Raw genomic sequence first — 14469 nt, 5'->3', positions numbered from 1 at the left:
ACTCCCGCACTCCGCACCCCCTCCTGCACCCTAACCCCCTGCCCTGAGCCCCGTCGTACACCCCACACCCCTCCTGCACCCCAACCCCTTGCCCTGAGCTTCTTCCTGCACACTGCATCCCCCTCCCACACCCTGCACTCCCAACTATGTGGAATCCAACAAGTAAGGAAATGAATCAGTTTCAGAAAGTCTCTGGTTTCATTTTAATTGCATGATTCTAGAGAGCTCACAAGCAGGGGATCCAGTTAATAGAGGAATTGCAGCACTTTAATAAATAGAACAATAGTTACATACATTGTTGATTTCGTTAAGCTACTCAGTGGTAGACAGGAGTTAGCTGACAGTGTCCAGAAAGACAAGGTGGATGGGGAAAGAGACAAGCTTGTGAGCTTACACAGAGCTCTTCTTCAGGTCTTCTGTTGTCTCTTTTACCAAAGGAAGTTGGTCCAATAAAAGCTATTACCTTACCCACCTTGTCTCTAATATCCTGGGACCAACATGGCTATAACAACACTGCAAACAACTCATGGTATTCAGTCAGGGACTATGCAGCAAAGGTATTTGGTAATGTCATCCTACCCAGCACAGCTGGTTATGTGCGAGGGAGAGAGATTACCTTGTCCATTTTGTCAGAATTTTAGGCTTAAAAACACTTGTTCCCTGCATTGCATCTTCCCTTTAAACCATCCATGCACCAGCCATGCTCAGTTCCTGGGATGTCAATGTTGCTCTGGAGACCAACTTCTTCCCAGAAATGCAAGTCGTCTGCTTTCCACGTGCATGAGACCATTAGGAAACACTCCCTGCCAACACAGAAGTTATGTATGGGGAAGAAAATCCCGTGAGACTATTGTTCATTTGCAAGGGACATTGATGCCCTTGATCCAGTCACCATGCAAAGCCCCAGCTGGCAGTAGAGCAGATTGTGTTGCTCTGCTGTTTGCATTACAATCCTTGGTATTTGTTAGATGAACCAAGAACTGTCAGCTGTCTAGTTCTGCTGCTCTGTTTCACTTACAAAACAGAACCCCCAGCACAATGGACAGAGACTTGGAGACAAGAACCCTCGTCCCCATCCCCTGCAGAGTTCCCACAAATTGCTGATCTCACCTCCTGCCTCACTTAGGACACTCCCCAGGACCCCCCTGCAGCCGGGTGAGGGAAGCCTGGCCAGGCTCTACCTGGGAGTCACACAGCCCTCCTTCCTTCACTGAAGACCAGCAGCTGTTACATGGGAGAGTCCTTTGAAAACGTTGGCAAGCCCTTCAAAAAGCTTCACCAACTCTGCCCTCCCATGCCGCTGACTTTAGGAAAGCTCTGTGTGCTCTGCTCCTTTGGCCTGGCCTTCCAGAACAAGCTGCCCCTCCTCTGACACTTTTAGAAATCCCAGTGCAGCGTGGGCCTCCTTCCAGAGCTCTGGAACATGCCCTGCCTGTGTGACCCTGCGACAGCTGCTGTGATCAGGGGAGTGTTCAAAGACACTTAACCTTTGGTACTGTAGCTATGAATTCCTTGTTTGCTTCTGATCGACCCAGTTCACCTGCACTAGTGCACCTGCCCGGGTGCCTAATGCTGGAGGCGCACCTGAGGGAGCTCCGCTGCCATGTGCTGCATAGTCTGGGCCTGTCTGGAAGAACAGCCTTGCCATGTTGCAGTTGCACAAAGGAGTGCAAATGCCAGGATGCTGCCAAATGAACTAGGTGTGTCCGCATCCACCATGCAATGCATCCAGTGTGTTGCAACATGCACCGAGCATGTCAGCAGGGCTGCGTGCTTCCTGCTGCTGAACATACCACATACACAGCATGAACCACACCCACTGGGATGCCGTTGCAGCCACCAAATGGAACACAACACTCGGGGTACAGTCACCTGCCATGCTAGCAAGTGATCTGGCTACACTTGGCTCACTGCACTGCCTAGGGGCACTCACCTCTTGTGCTGCCAAATGCCCCAGGTGAAGCTGGCAGAAGGCACACCCCAGCTCAGCTGTGGCACGCCCTGGTTGTGCAGTGCTGGGTGGGATAAGCAGGCTCTAGGTGTCTAAGGGAGAACCCAGAGGACAGATCCTCTTGTGTGTGGTGAGGATGTGAAGTGTTCCATGTGGCAGCAGGACCAGCCCCAGCCCTGTAGGGTATGTGGAGGAAGTTGTGAGGTAGGGCAGGAAAGGGCCTCTCTGTCAGGAGTGACCCATCCTGGTCCTGCAGTCTTCCTGGGGCCTGATGTTCTGAGGTGCTAAGTGCCTGCAAATCCCCAGGAGGCTGCAGGTGGTCATGCTCCTTATGACTACACACAGCACAGCTGGCTCACCACTGCCCAGATGAGTTACTGTCCCTCACCTTTCACCTTGTCCCATCTGCAAGGATGGATTCCTCTAATTCACAGAGATGTTAATTTCTGGTCCTTTTTCCTGGTATGTGAATTCAGACTGGAGGAAAGAAGCAGAGGCCAAGGCAGGTGTTACTGGCTTGTCCACTGACTGTGGAGCGTCATTCAAACACTTCCAATGGCAGAGAGCTGCATTCTCCACTCAGAGTCATGCTGTCTGTCTAAGTGAGCTTCTCTATTGCTACCTGCCGCTTAGCCTCGCTCAGACAGGCTACAATAGTATTTACTGTGGCTTTGGCAGTGAGTCCTCCCTATGGCATAAGTACGACTAACTCACTCTAGAGCATGGCACATATGGCCAGAGCAGGGATCAGAGCATTTTGGGTTCTAGTCCTACCTAAACTATCCACCAGAGCTGGGTGAAATACTTTGACCAATGTTTTTTTTTCAGTGAACAATGCAGATGTGGGGATCCTGCCCCATTTTATGAATCCATGTTGATTTCACCAAATTGTTTTGGTTAAAAAAACCCAAACAAACAAAAAACATCAGAAAAAATCAAACGGTTTTGATTTTTCAAGTGGAAACGACTTTCTATTTCAAGATTTCCTTTAACTTTATTAATAAAAAAATTAAACATAAAAAATGCTCAAAATCTAAATGAAATATTTGATTCAACCCAAAACAATTTCTTTCTGAAAGGTAAAAATAATTGTTTTGGTTTGACCTGAAACTAGTTTTCTCCCTGATTATGATTTTGGGAATCACTGGCAAGTGGAAAAATCCGCTACCTGTCCAGCCCTCGGCTTTAGGAGATCACTTAGCCTCAAAAGTGGCCTCTGGTCTTGGGTGCCCACCTTCTGCCACGTAGGGCCTGATCTTCTCAGAAGTGGTGCACTCTGTGGCTCCCACTGACGGCAGCTGCAGTTGTGTGTGCTCAGCACCTCTGAGGAGGTGGCCCTGGCATCTCAAGATAGATGCCCAGAAATTGAGGTTCCCAAGAGGAGAGGCTGCTTTTGAAAATGTTGGACTTATCATCTTTGTGCCTTATTTCCCCTCTCTGTGATATGGGCTGCTTGGAGGCTTCATGAAGTAAAGCACTCAGAGCTCCTCAGCTGATGGATACTGATGGCAGTCTCCTCCACCACCCCTTGAGTGGCTAGGATCACCTCAGGATCTTAGGACAGAATCACAGAAATGTAGGGCTGGGAGGGACCTTGAGAGGTCATCAAGTTCAGCCCCTGAGCTGCAGCAGCACCAAATAAACCTAGACCAGCCTTGACAGATGTTTGTCCAATTTTTTTTTAAAAGCTTCCAATGATGGAAACGCCACAACCTCCCTTGGAAGCCTGTTCCGGAGCTTAATCATCATAAGAGTTGGAAAGTTTTTCCTAACATCTAACCTGAATTTCCCTTGCTGCAGATTAAGCCCTTTGCTTCTTTTCCTACCTTCAGTGGACATGGAGAACCATTGATCAACGTCTTCTTTAGAAAAACCCTTAAAATGTGTGAAGACAGTTATCAGGTCCCTCTTCAGTCTTCTTTTCTCAAGATGAAACATGTCCAGCTTTTTTAACCTTTCCTTACAAGTCAGGTTTTCTAAACCTTGTCTCATTTTTGTTGCTCTTCTCTGGACTCTTTCCAATTTGTCCACATCTCTCCTGAAGTGTGGTGCCCAGAACTGGACACAGTACTCCAGCTGAGGCCTCACCAGTGCCGAGTAGACCAGGATAGTTACCTCCTGTGCCTTACACATGACACTCCTGATGTGATTTTAGCCTTTTTCACAACCTCATAATTTTGTTGACCCATATTGAGTTTGTGATCCACTGTAACCCCCAGATTCTTTTTAGCAGTACTACCACTTAGCCAGTTATTCCCCATTTTGTGGTTGTGCATTTTATTTTCCTTCCTAAGCGAAGTACTTTGCAGTTATCTTTATTGAATTTCATCTTGTTGATTTCAGATCAGTTCTCCAATTTGTCCAGGTGGTTTTGAATTCTAATCCTGTCCCCCAAAGTGCATGCAACCCCTACCAGTTTGGTGTCATCCACCAGTATAAGCATACTCTCCACTCCATTATGCAAGTCATTAATGAAAATATTGACTAGTAGTGGACCCAGGACTAAGCCCTGTGAGACCCCACTAGATACACCCTTCCAGTTTGACAGTGAACCATTGATAACTACTCTTTGACTACGGTCTTTCAACCAGTTTTGCACTCACTTACTAGTAATTCCATCTAGATCACATTTCCCTGGTTTGCTTGTGCGAATGTCCTGTGGGATTGCGTCCAAAGCCTTTCAGAGCTATGAGGAGAGTACTGGTGCCTGGTGCCTTGCCCATATCTGGTGCTAGCACACTAAATAATTTACTGCTTCATCAGGCATTCGTAGCAGGTCTGTGCTGGCCACTTTGCTACCGTCTGTCATATCCCCTGCGATGCGAAAGGCCTGGCTGCTTGTTCCTATTGTAACTCCAGCCCCAGGAAGGGCATGGGAGCCAGGGAAAGGAAGCAGCTCCAGAGAAGCCCTTCCCGAAGTCCCCCAATATTGCTGGCTGTGAATGGGTTCCTCGTGGCAGTATTTGTGTCTGTCCAGCCCAGCCAAGCCAGAGCAAAGCCCTGCCGTACTCAGCCTGCCTTTCCAATAGAAAATGAAGCTCTAAAGAGCTGCCAGCATCCGCTGTTCCTAACAGAAGTGAGCTGTGGGACCCCAAGGCTGGAATGGGACCGAGGCAGCCTCGTGGGCACTCATGGGGGACCTACAGCCTCCATCCAAAGTCCCTCCCGCCCCTCAGACGCTCTGTGCTGGAGCCCTCCTTAGCCACACATTAGGCTCACTGCTCTCCAAGGAGCCCCAGTGGGGAAGGAGCATCTTCTCCCTCTCTTCCCCCCACACTGTCGTTGCCTCCTCAGCAAGTATGTTCACTCAGCCTGTCTCGCTGGGCCTGATGGAGCCCCCCATGACAGGCAATCAGCTCTCTCTGCCTGGGCTGAGGCAGAAGGGGCAGCATGCCCACGATGGCACTTCTCCAGAAGGTGAGAGAGGCCAGTCCCTGCTCTCGCCCGCAGCGAGGGGAATGCCTCCCTGCCCTGTGTGTCTGTGTATCTCTGTAACGACATTTGGGGCAAACAGCTCTTTCTTGCCCCACTTACATCCTCGCTGTCACTCTCCTCCTTCTCCTGGCTCCTCTGCAGCTTTTCTTCTTCCTCTTTCCTGTCATCTTCTGGCATGATGTCATCCAGCCAGCTGAGGTCCTGCCGGGAGAAGATGCACTCCATCGCCTTCCGGATCCCCACCAGCGCTAGGAGCTGGGGCCAAACCAAAGGCTCAAGTAAGTATCATGCAAAGGACAGGCACAATTAGTGACCCCCAGGGAGTGTAATTCAGTGGTCACAGCATGGGAGTGGGAGTCAGGACTCCTGAGTTCTATTCTGACTTTACCATTTACTTGCTGTGAGCCCTAGGGCAAGACGCAGTGCTGCTCTGTGCCTAAGTTTCCCAATCTGTAATATGGGGATAATACATTGGAGGGGTGCAAGGCTAAATTAGTCTTTAAGTGGGGGATTTTTTGAGGTCTTTGGATGCAAGCTGCTATATATGTGCAAAGTATTATTACTGAAGTGGATCACATCCCCTGCCAATGTAGGGTTGAGTCTTATGTCAGTTCACTCCAGGCCCCCATTTGAGAGCCCATCCCATTCTTGCAATCAGTGAAGTCAGTGACAACACTTCCACTACCTTCAGTAGGAGCAGGAAAAGGCCCTCAATACCTCCAGCAATGGAGATTCTACCTTTCAGGTCTGAAGCTTTCCAAACCAGGCCCGGTTACCACCTTCCCAGATCATCAAAGTCTCCAACCCACTCTTCAGACAGCAGAGACACCCCAGCAAACCTCAGCTGCCATGTGCGAACATACAGCCAGCAGGGCCTCGGTCCCAGAGCTGGCACACCATTGACAGTTAGCACTGCGATCCTGGACTGCACAGGAACCATTGCAGAGCACAGGGACAGCCCACTCCAATCAATAGGGAGGCATCTAAGTTCCTGCAGCAGCTGGAGTTTCCAAATGTTCATCAAGGGCAGTCCTAAACATAGGGCATCAGGCTGTGTGTCTGGGAAGCCAAGGCACACTGTAGGTCTCTCACACCCTTGGGTAGAGAGTAGGAGCTGATCCCTTTGGCAGCCCATTCTCTCAAGCAAGCCTGGAAGGCCTTGTCTAATGGGAATTGTGAGCACTTCATAGGAGGGGAGAGAGAGGAAGCCCAGGAGTCAGGATCTAGGGCTGTCCGAGGCCTGGGACTTGGCTATTTCTGGGCCATACCAAAGTGGGACCAGGGGGGGAGAGGCAGATCAACAAGTGCTCCCCTTCTACATAGGGAGAAAGCCACTCAGTCTAGCAGGACACAGTGAGCTTGTTGCTGCCCGGCTAAGAGGGCATCCTACCATCACTGGGAAAATAATGGCAGCTACGGTTGACTTGAGGATCCACAGCGCAGCCAGGCAGAGCATCTGAATGAGGGTGAAGAGGTGCACTCGGCGCAGGGGCACGTGGCGAAGGTACATGAAGTCAGGCTGGTGTTTGGTGGGCATCAGAAGGAGCTGGATTCTGTCCATGAACTGAAATGGAACAAGGGCGAACAGGTCACAAAGTGCCAAATGAGTGAGCTGCTGGCCCAGCAATGAGACAGGACACTCAGGTTCCCAGGACTCATCTGGGGGATTTATTTCTGGTAAGGAGAGTCTAAGACCCTGAGGTCTGCAGATTGCAATCTGCCAGGCTTTGCTTTTCACACTCCAAACACCAACCCCAACTTCCTGCTAAGGATTCTGGGTAAAGTAGTCCCACAGACATTCCCTATACTAAGAGGGAACACTTTAGGAAAATTCTGCTAGGCTGATTTACATGCCATAAACGCCTCTGAAGTCCTACAGCAAGCTCAGATTGGAAACCTGCCTGGGGAAAATCTTTCCAACAACATGCGGTGCTGCCAGCCCTAACCTGGGTCATGATTTCAAGTTTCTCTGCAAGGAAGAGGGGTTGATTTTTTTTTAACTAAAACAGATTCTCTCTTAATTACATGCCTTCAGGAGTTGGGGCTTTACAAAAAACACCAACTATCACAAGACTTGCAATAAAATCATGAGAGCTGGTAACACTGGACATACTGCAATCTTCAGCTCCTGGCAGTCTAGTAGGAGTTCCATCCAACAGTCAGAAGCACACATCACAGGACACAATTCTTCTTCTCTCTCTCTCTCTCTCTTTCTCCCTCTCTCAATTTCACTCACTTGCAGCAGCTCTGATTAACTTTCAGCTCTGCATGTGTGTGTGTGAGAGAGAGAGACAGAAACAGAGAGGCAGGCTCTCCTGAACCACAGAGCTAGCCAAAGGGGGGAAATGGGATTGTGCCTGGAAGGGTTTTATCGTAAAGAAAAAAGGACTCCCACTGTTTATATTTCCATTAGAAATCGAGGTCTTATCAACCATGTTGTTCCGGGAAGGCTTCATGGCTGCCTGGAGAACTGGCAGGGTTCTGAAGTCGCAGAGAGCGTGGAGGTGAACCCGGAGTGATCGAGAGAGGAAAGGATTTTTATTCAGACGGTTTACACGCTATTTTTGCTTGGTTTTGTTAACACTTGACTCAAACCCTTAGGCAAGAAGCTCTCTCTCTCTCTCTCTTTCTCTCTCTCTCTCTTTTTCTTAAAGATACTGAACACCCTGCCCTTTCAGTGAAGGGCTGAGAAAGCTCCGAGACCACAGCACTGAGCTATCCAAGGAGTTCTCCAGCAAAACCAGGAAAGACAGGAGATAATATCCCCAATGCTTTTCAGGTAATATTAAAAAAAGCAAAACTAAACTAAAAATCTCCTCCAGCCAAAACCCTTACCCCTCCCCTGGCCGCTTCTCTGAGGCCTTATTATTCATCACAATGATGCAGAAAAGGGCTCAAACCTGACTTGTCTCATCCTTCGCCAGTCACCTCTAACCATACCCTCTCCCAGAGCTGGCTCCTGTTACTTCAGCCCTCAGTTCAGTGAGCACAGAGGGGTTAATCATTACAGCAACTGCCCCATTGGGCTAAGAGCAAAATGAAAAGACCCTGGAAACAGAGAGTCCCAGCTAAAAGCAAAGCACCCTGGCACCAGCTCCTCCACACTGGCACTGTTTTTCTAGAGTGCTTCTGCTGGCAGCTTCTTGGCTCCAGCACAGCCCCTCCAGCGCGGTAGCACTGAGACCAGGCACTGGGATCAGTTTAGATGCTGGCCGGGCCAAAGCTCTCTTTAGAGTTGTGACAGACAAACGAGGGCTAGGACAGGCCATTTGTAAAGGACTCTCTAAGGCCTTTCTCCAATAGCTTTGTTGTAACATACGAGCCTTCAACAGACCCACCGCTAACAGGGAATACCCAGTGGGGCATAGGGGCAGAACAGTTTTATTGGCATGAGACCAGGATGCTGAAACCACAAGTGAGTTAGGCAGGTCATGCCAAACCAGAGCCAATAAACCCTTTCTGCCACCCCCACCCCGCCACGGATTCTGCATCTGCCACATGTGCTACAGACCAGCTATTTTTGGAGTGTTTTAGAGAGGGTGTTTTATTTTATTTGTACTGTGAATCCAGTGGTCCTACAGTGGGAGCTGGCTGCCTACAAACAAGGGGAATGTTAGACGCTTCTAAACCTGGCCTAAAATAGCTTTTCTATAATTGTTGTGATTTCAAGGACTGATATCTCAGACCCCTCTGTGCTGCGTCCCCCGTTAGAAAGCTGGGAACCTCCCCTTTCCAATCAGATAAACCTCCAGCTTCTAGCACTAACAGTTTGCAGAATGCCAGGCTTCCAACCTGGCACAGGTTCAGGATGGATATTTCCTATCCCATGCCTCAAGGTGGGGTCATTTTTGGGGAAAATGCCCCATTTAGGGAAAGAAAGAGAGATCTCTGGGGCAGGACGTTTTTCTACAGAAACAAACAAACAAAAAAAACCCCATAGCAGTTTGAAATTGTCCAGAGGGTTGGAATATTGGCAGTAGGGCAGTTGAGGCATTTAAAGGTGTAATATAAATGCAGTTTATTACATGGCTCTTTTAATATCTCCTTTCCTCTATCTAAGTGATAAAATCTATCCATCCATCCCCATTCACACCCCTCTACCCATCCTAGTGCGTGATGCCTATCTGTGATAAATGGCAGCATCTTGGGATACATTTCTTTAGCATACACCTTTGAATGCCTTGCCTGCACTCTGCTCCCTAATCGAGCTCCATGGGACTCTTTCTAATGTTCCAGTCAGTGCCTGATGCAGCTCCAACCAGCCTCCTTTTGTCAACCTGCCCCAGACATTTTCCCTCCTCTCCCTCCAAATGTGGAATTTCCCCTTCAAAATCACACCAGGAAAGGCAAAAACCAGCCCTGCACCAGGAACAGCTTTTCTATGCTTAAGTAAGTCCCAGCTGTATGCTCTGTTACCCTGCGTACAACCATGCTAGAAATGAGAGCTCGGTAGCACTAGGAATGGGCCCCTCTTCTTAGCCTAACAGGCCCTGAGATACCAAACATTTTTGGTGACATTGTGACACTTTTATTTTGTATTCCAGGTCAATGGGCCCTGAACAGTAGGAGTCACAGACACACCGTAACTAAGGAGACGTCTACGCTGCAAAACAAAAAAACTCAAACCCACAGCAGCAAGTCTCAGAACCTGGATCAACTGACCCAGGCTCGTGGGGCTCGTGCTATGGGGCTACAGATAGTAGTGAAGATGTTTCTTGCACAGGCTGGACACAGGGCTCTCAGACCCATCTCCCTTCGCTGGGTCTCAGAGCCCGGGCTCCAGCCCAAACATCTAACACGGCTATTTTTAGCCCCGTAGCGTGTGTCCGAGTCAGTTGACCCAGACTCTGAGATTCGCTGCTGTGGGATTTTTTTTTTTGCTGTGTACCCCAAAACACCCACCTTTATTGGTGAGAAGACACAGAAAATTGTCCTAATCAATGTGTGTGTTCAAACTCTCTACAATAGGTTTTCTGTAACAGATGGGATACCTAGACAATACATGGGGTGGTGGGATGGGGGGGTCTATCAGCCTTTGTTTGGGATGACCTGCACAACACATTTGTGATGTCTCCCTCCCACGCAAACATTAACAAATTTATAAATAAGCCCCCATGCCACAACATATGGCTAGAGCTGGAACTGAGCAAAAATGTTACATCCCCTGAATTCAACCCACACATTGAGAACATTGAGAAACTGGAGCAGAAATGTCAAGGTGATTGACCTCTGTGGATCTGTACTCACCTGGATACTGTTAAGAGCGGCCACACCCATGTACAGAAAGACACCATACAGCACAGGCATAGGGATATACTGGAGAAATCAAGTGAGAAGCATCAGCAGAGTCAGATGTAGCTTTCCTTACAAAAACTTATGGAATTTAATCATCTTCCATAAGGTCAGTCTTCAAGTATGGCCGGCCCGTTTGGTTGTTTCATTTCAGACACAGCAGTTTAGTTTTATGGTTATTGCTTAAGGTATAAGGATTTGAACTTTGGATATATTCCTACGCAGCACACTTGGTTAAGATAGCATTATGGTGGTAAAGACAGATTAGCTACTGCAGAAAACAACTTGCTAGAAAGTTGTGGGTATCAAAATCCAAATGTTTGAAAACCAGGAAATTCTGCTGCAAGAGAATGTTTTCAAAGCACAAATATTTGAAAGTCAGGAAATTCTGAAAAAAGGTTCCACAAACACCCTTAACTCTGCCCCCATACCCCACTATACCCTGAACTGTCCATCTGATGACAAATCAGAGGTAAGATCACTAAGGTTTTGTTACTCTCGCACTATCCTTCAGATGCAGATGCTGTCTAGTTTGGTTTGGAAAAAGAGGTACACTGTAGACTACAGATATTATTTGGCCAATGGAAAGGGTCAGGGTGGAGATCTGCTTGGATGCAGAGACTTGGATCCCAGTCCCACATCAGAGGGAGAAAAGCTCATTATGTGGCAGCGGTCTTCGTAGAGGGAGGATGGTTGGGCAAGACTTGCCCTTGTTCTGGTTCTGTCGCCTTGAGGTTGCACTCATACTGTGTGGTGTATTATAGGGTACGTTTGTGGTTTGAGCTGAAGCTATAAATTCCAGCCAGATTAGTATAGCCCTGCCAGTGCAAACACCGGGAAGAGCTAGACGCGCCAAGTATATGACTAGCATTTTGGGCAGGCATGTACATAGGATGGCTAGTTCCTCCCACTGCTTGCTCTGCCATGGCTATGCTTCCATCTGAGTACATTGGCTCGATCAGAGCTAGCGTGGGTATGTCTCCTCAAGCTGGAATTTACACCTCCCACTCCAAGTTTAGACATACCGTAGTGGAGCAGTATGAAGTGGAACAGTATAGAGTAGGGACTGTATGGGGACTGTATGAGGAGGGTAAAATGTGACCATGCTGTGGTCTCTCGATAAGCATCGGAATGGCGACAGTGGAGGGAGGTCTTTGGCCTGCATATGGAAGATAGGAGGTGAAGCTGGCACAGGAGGGGGTGAATTGGAGGAGGAGCTGTTGCTGGAAGATGATGGAGGAATGCAGGTCATCCATTACAATATGGGATGGTGAATGGTATTTTCTTGGGCTTAGATGAGTGAAAATTAACTGAGAAGGACTATCAGAATTTCTGATGCATCCATTGCTGTGGGCTCTGTGCTGATAGTCCAGTCTTTTCCCACTTCTGTAATAATGATGTAAACCAAAAACGCTTTATTACCTTGAGAACCGGGGCCAAAAAAACCGACACTCCGGTGAGGATAAAGACCACCAGGCCAGTCAGTCTCTGCTCCCTGCAGACAAACACTCCTGCTGTTAGAGACACTTTGTATTTCATGTTTGAACCACAGCTCTTCTTACGCGGCCCAATCTATAGCCAGGGATACAGAGCAGAACAGCCAGTGCACTGCTCCAGCGCCATACGAAGATGCCCCAGCTGCAAGTAGCCCTGCCTGTAGTATCCCCTAAGCCTCTGCTAATGCTCCATTTCCGCTTTGCCTCTAGGGATCACCTGAATGTGAACAAATCAAGGAACTGCACACAGGTGCTCCAAATGGAGCTGCAGGCATCATCTGAGAAGGACCTGTGCAGAAGCCCCTGGTTTGCTTTGCTGTTCTTCTCTGAACCAGGTGCTCTGAAGCACCAGCCTTCACTTCTCTACCTCAGAGTCAAACCAGGCATTGCAAAAGGAGAAGTGATGTCAAAGAGTGAAGGAAAAAACTTCTGCCATCACCCTAGACTTTTCCCTGTCATTGGCTCCTGCAGCACAGTGATAACTGACTGTTCAGGAATTGTATGGGGTTACAAGCACCCTATACGATGGCCTCATTGCATGGATAGCTATGCCTTAACATGGTGTGAAAACCAGTAATAAAAAATCCATGCATACTTAGTACTTGCTCTTGTAGCACAGTATGTAGCTCTGCCCAGTGAGTAGAGAACATCTACAGACCATTCTAGTGAACACAAAACTCTCAGTTGACTGTCTAATTAGACAGACAGATGGATCTGATTGCGTGCCCATCCATTCACTGGTTTTCTATACATCAGCCATACATCTGTTCCAAAATCCCAACCTCCAGCAGTGGCTGGTACCTGGTGCTTTAGGGGAATGCAAAATTCCCTCGTAATGCAGCTGGCCAACTGTGCAGTGAGGACCTGGGGAAGGGGAGCTTCTTTCCTCACTTCCATAGCACCCTGCACTCCGAGGCATGGAGTCAGGTTGACTGGGAAGACAATTCCGAGAGCACTTCCAGCACCAGATCATCAGCGGGACACATTTTCCCTTAGTTGTTCAGTGATTTCTACGAGTAATATTCACCACAGAGTTCACCACAACTCAGCACTGGAATTCTAGGGTCAGCCTGGCCCTTGGAGAGCATGCCAGCTGGAATTTTCAAGGTGGTTTTGTGTAATGGGAGGGGGAAACAATACCTGATTCCCAGGAACTTGGGCTGCTCTCCTGGTGCAGAAGTTGTACTCTCCTTTTTCAGGCTGTCCATGTGGGCTAGGGAGATGACAGTGGCAGACACATACCACGGGAGGCCCGTCACAGATGTGAGGATCATCAGAAGGGAAACACAGAATAAATCCAGGTGAAAACCTGCCCCTTTCTGGAATGAGAGACACATCAGTGCTCAGAGACGCAGCAGCCTGCAGGGAATGGGGAATCAAGGGTTAAATCTTGTTTCTAATGGATCCTACTGGCTGTAGCAGGAGCTCTGTGAATGTAGCCAAGGGCCAGAATTTGACCCTATGGGTACATTATACCAAATGGAAGTTCCATCAGCCAACAGAGATCACCTCCTGCATTGCCACTGCAGAGGAGTTGGGCTCCCTAGCTAGAGGCTGGGGGTAGGACATTCTCAGTGAAGCACCCTTGACTCTGGGATTTACTTCCTCCCTTGGGCTGACACAGCCTGCAGCTCTTAACTTCAGCTCACACAGCCAGGCCTATCCCCATGCTTTTAACCATGGGATGGTCAAGTGGGAAGGGTCTCATTTTTGCTGGTGGAAATTGCTGGGAGTCAGGTGCCCCAGGGGTTTTGCAAATCCCACTAGAATTCACATCTTTAGGTGCCTAAATACTTTAAAAATCCGGCCCCTCAAGCATTACCAACCAATTAGGCAATCAGCTTGCTGTCTAGTGGACAATGATCCCTTGATACATGTTTGGAAAAAAAAAGTTAATAACCTACAGGGAAATAATTAAACAATCCGTCCCCCCACCCCCAAGCCAGCTGGCTCTCAGTAATTCAACGAAAACAAAAGAAAATGTGTACAGTCAGGATCCTGTTAGTTCCTGATTGGCTTGAGGTGTAGGATGAGTTCCAATCTCTAATCCAGTCAGCGTGCATGTGTACCCTACATTCCAGTGACCAGTGTCTCTACACAACAAGGTAGCCGCTATTAACACTGTCTGTTGGGACTATTCATGGATGGTCTATTTCTCTACATGGTTTCTGGTTCATTTTTGTTTCTGTTCATTGATCTGTCTGAAAACTACAAGGGCTTTTAAATAAAAATACTAGCATTCTAGAGCGATGACCATAGTCACTGCAGAGACTTGAGCTGATATGGTCTATTTAT

General features: G+C 48.3%; 1 protein-coding gene across 1 annotated transcript in view; it reads right to left on the bottom strand.

The window, feature by feature from the left end:
• Positions 1 to 215: 215 nt before the first annotated feature.
• The window catches only part of SLC4A9 (solute carrier family 4 member 9), a 53074-nt gene continuing 38820 nt past the window's right edge, over positions 216 to 14469 (bottom strand). Inside the window, exons 16-21 of the mRNA XM_073358090.1 lie at positions 13315 to 13493; positions 12101 to 12173; positions 10634 to 10702; positions 6777 to 6950; positions 5486 to 5641; positions 216 to 803 (exon numbers count right to left, since the gene is read on the bottom strand). Coding sequence (XP_073214191.1) covers positions 720 to 803; positions 5486 to 5641; positions 6777 to 6950; positions 10634 to 10702; positions 12101 to 12173; positions 13315 to 13493 — 735 coding nt within the window. The 3' untranslated portion in view covers positions 216 to 719. The remainder of the gene's footprint in view (positions 804 to 5485; positions 5642 to 6776; positions 6951 to 10633; positions 10703 to 12100; positions 12174 to 13314; positions 13494 to 14469) is intronic.

Source organism: Lepidochelys kempii, chromosome 8, assembly GCF_965140265.1.
Source record: "Lepidochelys kempii isolate rLepKem1 chromosome 8, rLepKem1.hap2, whole genome shotgun sequence".
NCBI classification, from domain to species: Eukaryota; Metazoa; Chordata; order Testudines; family Cheloniidae; genus Lepidochelys; species Lepidochelys kempii.
Note: the sequence above shows the minus strand (reverse complement) of the source record. Positions and strands in the feature narration are given on the sequence as shown.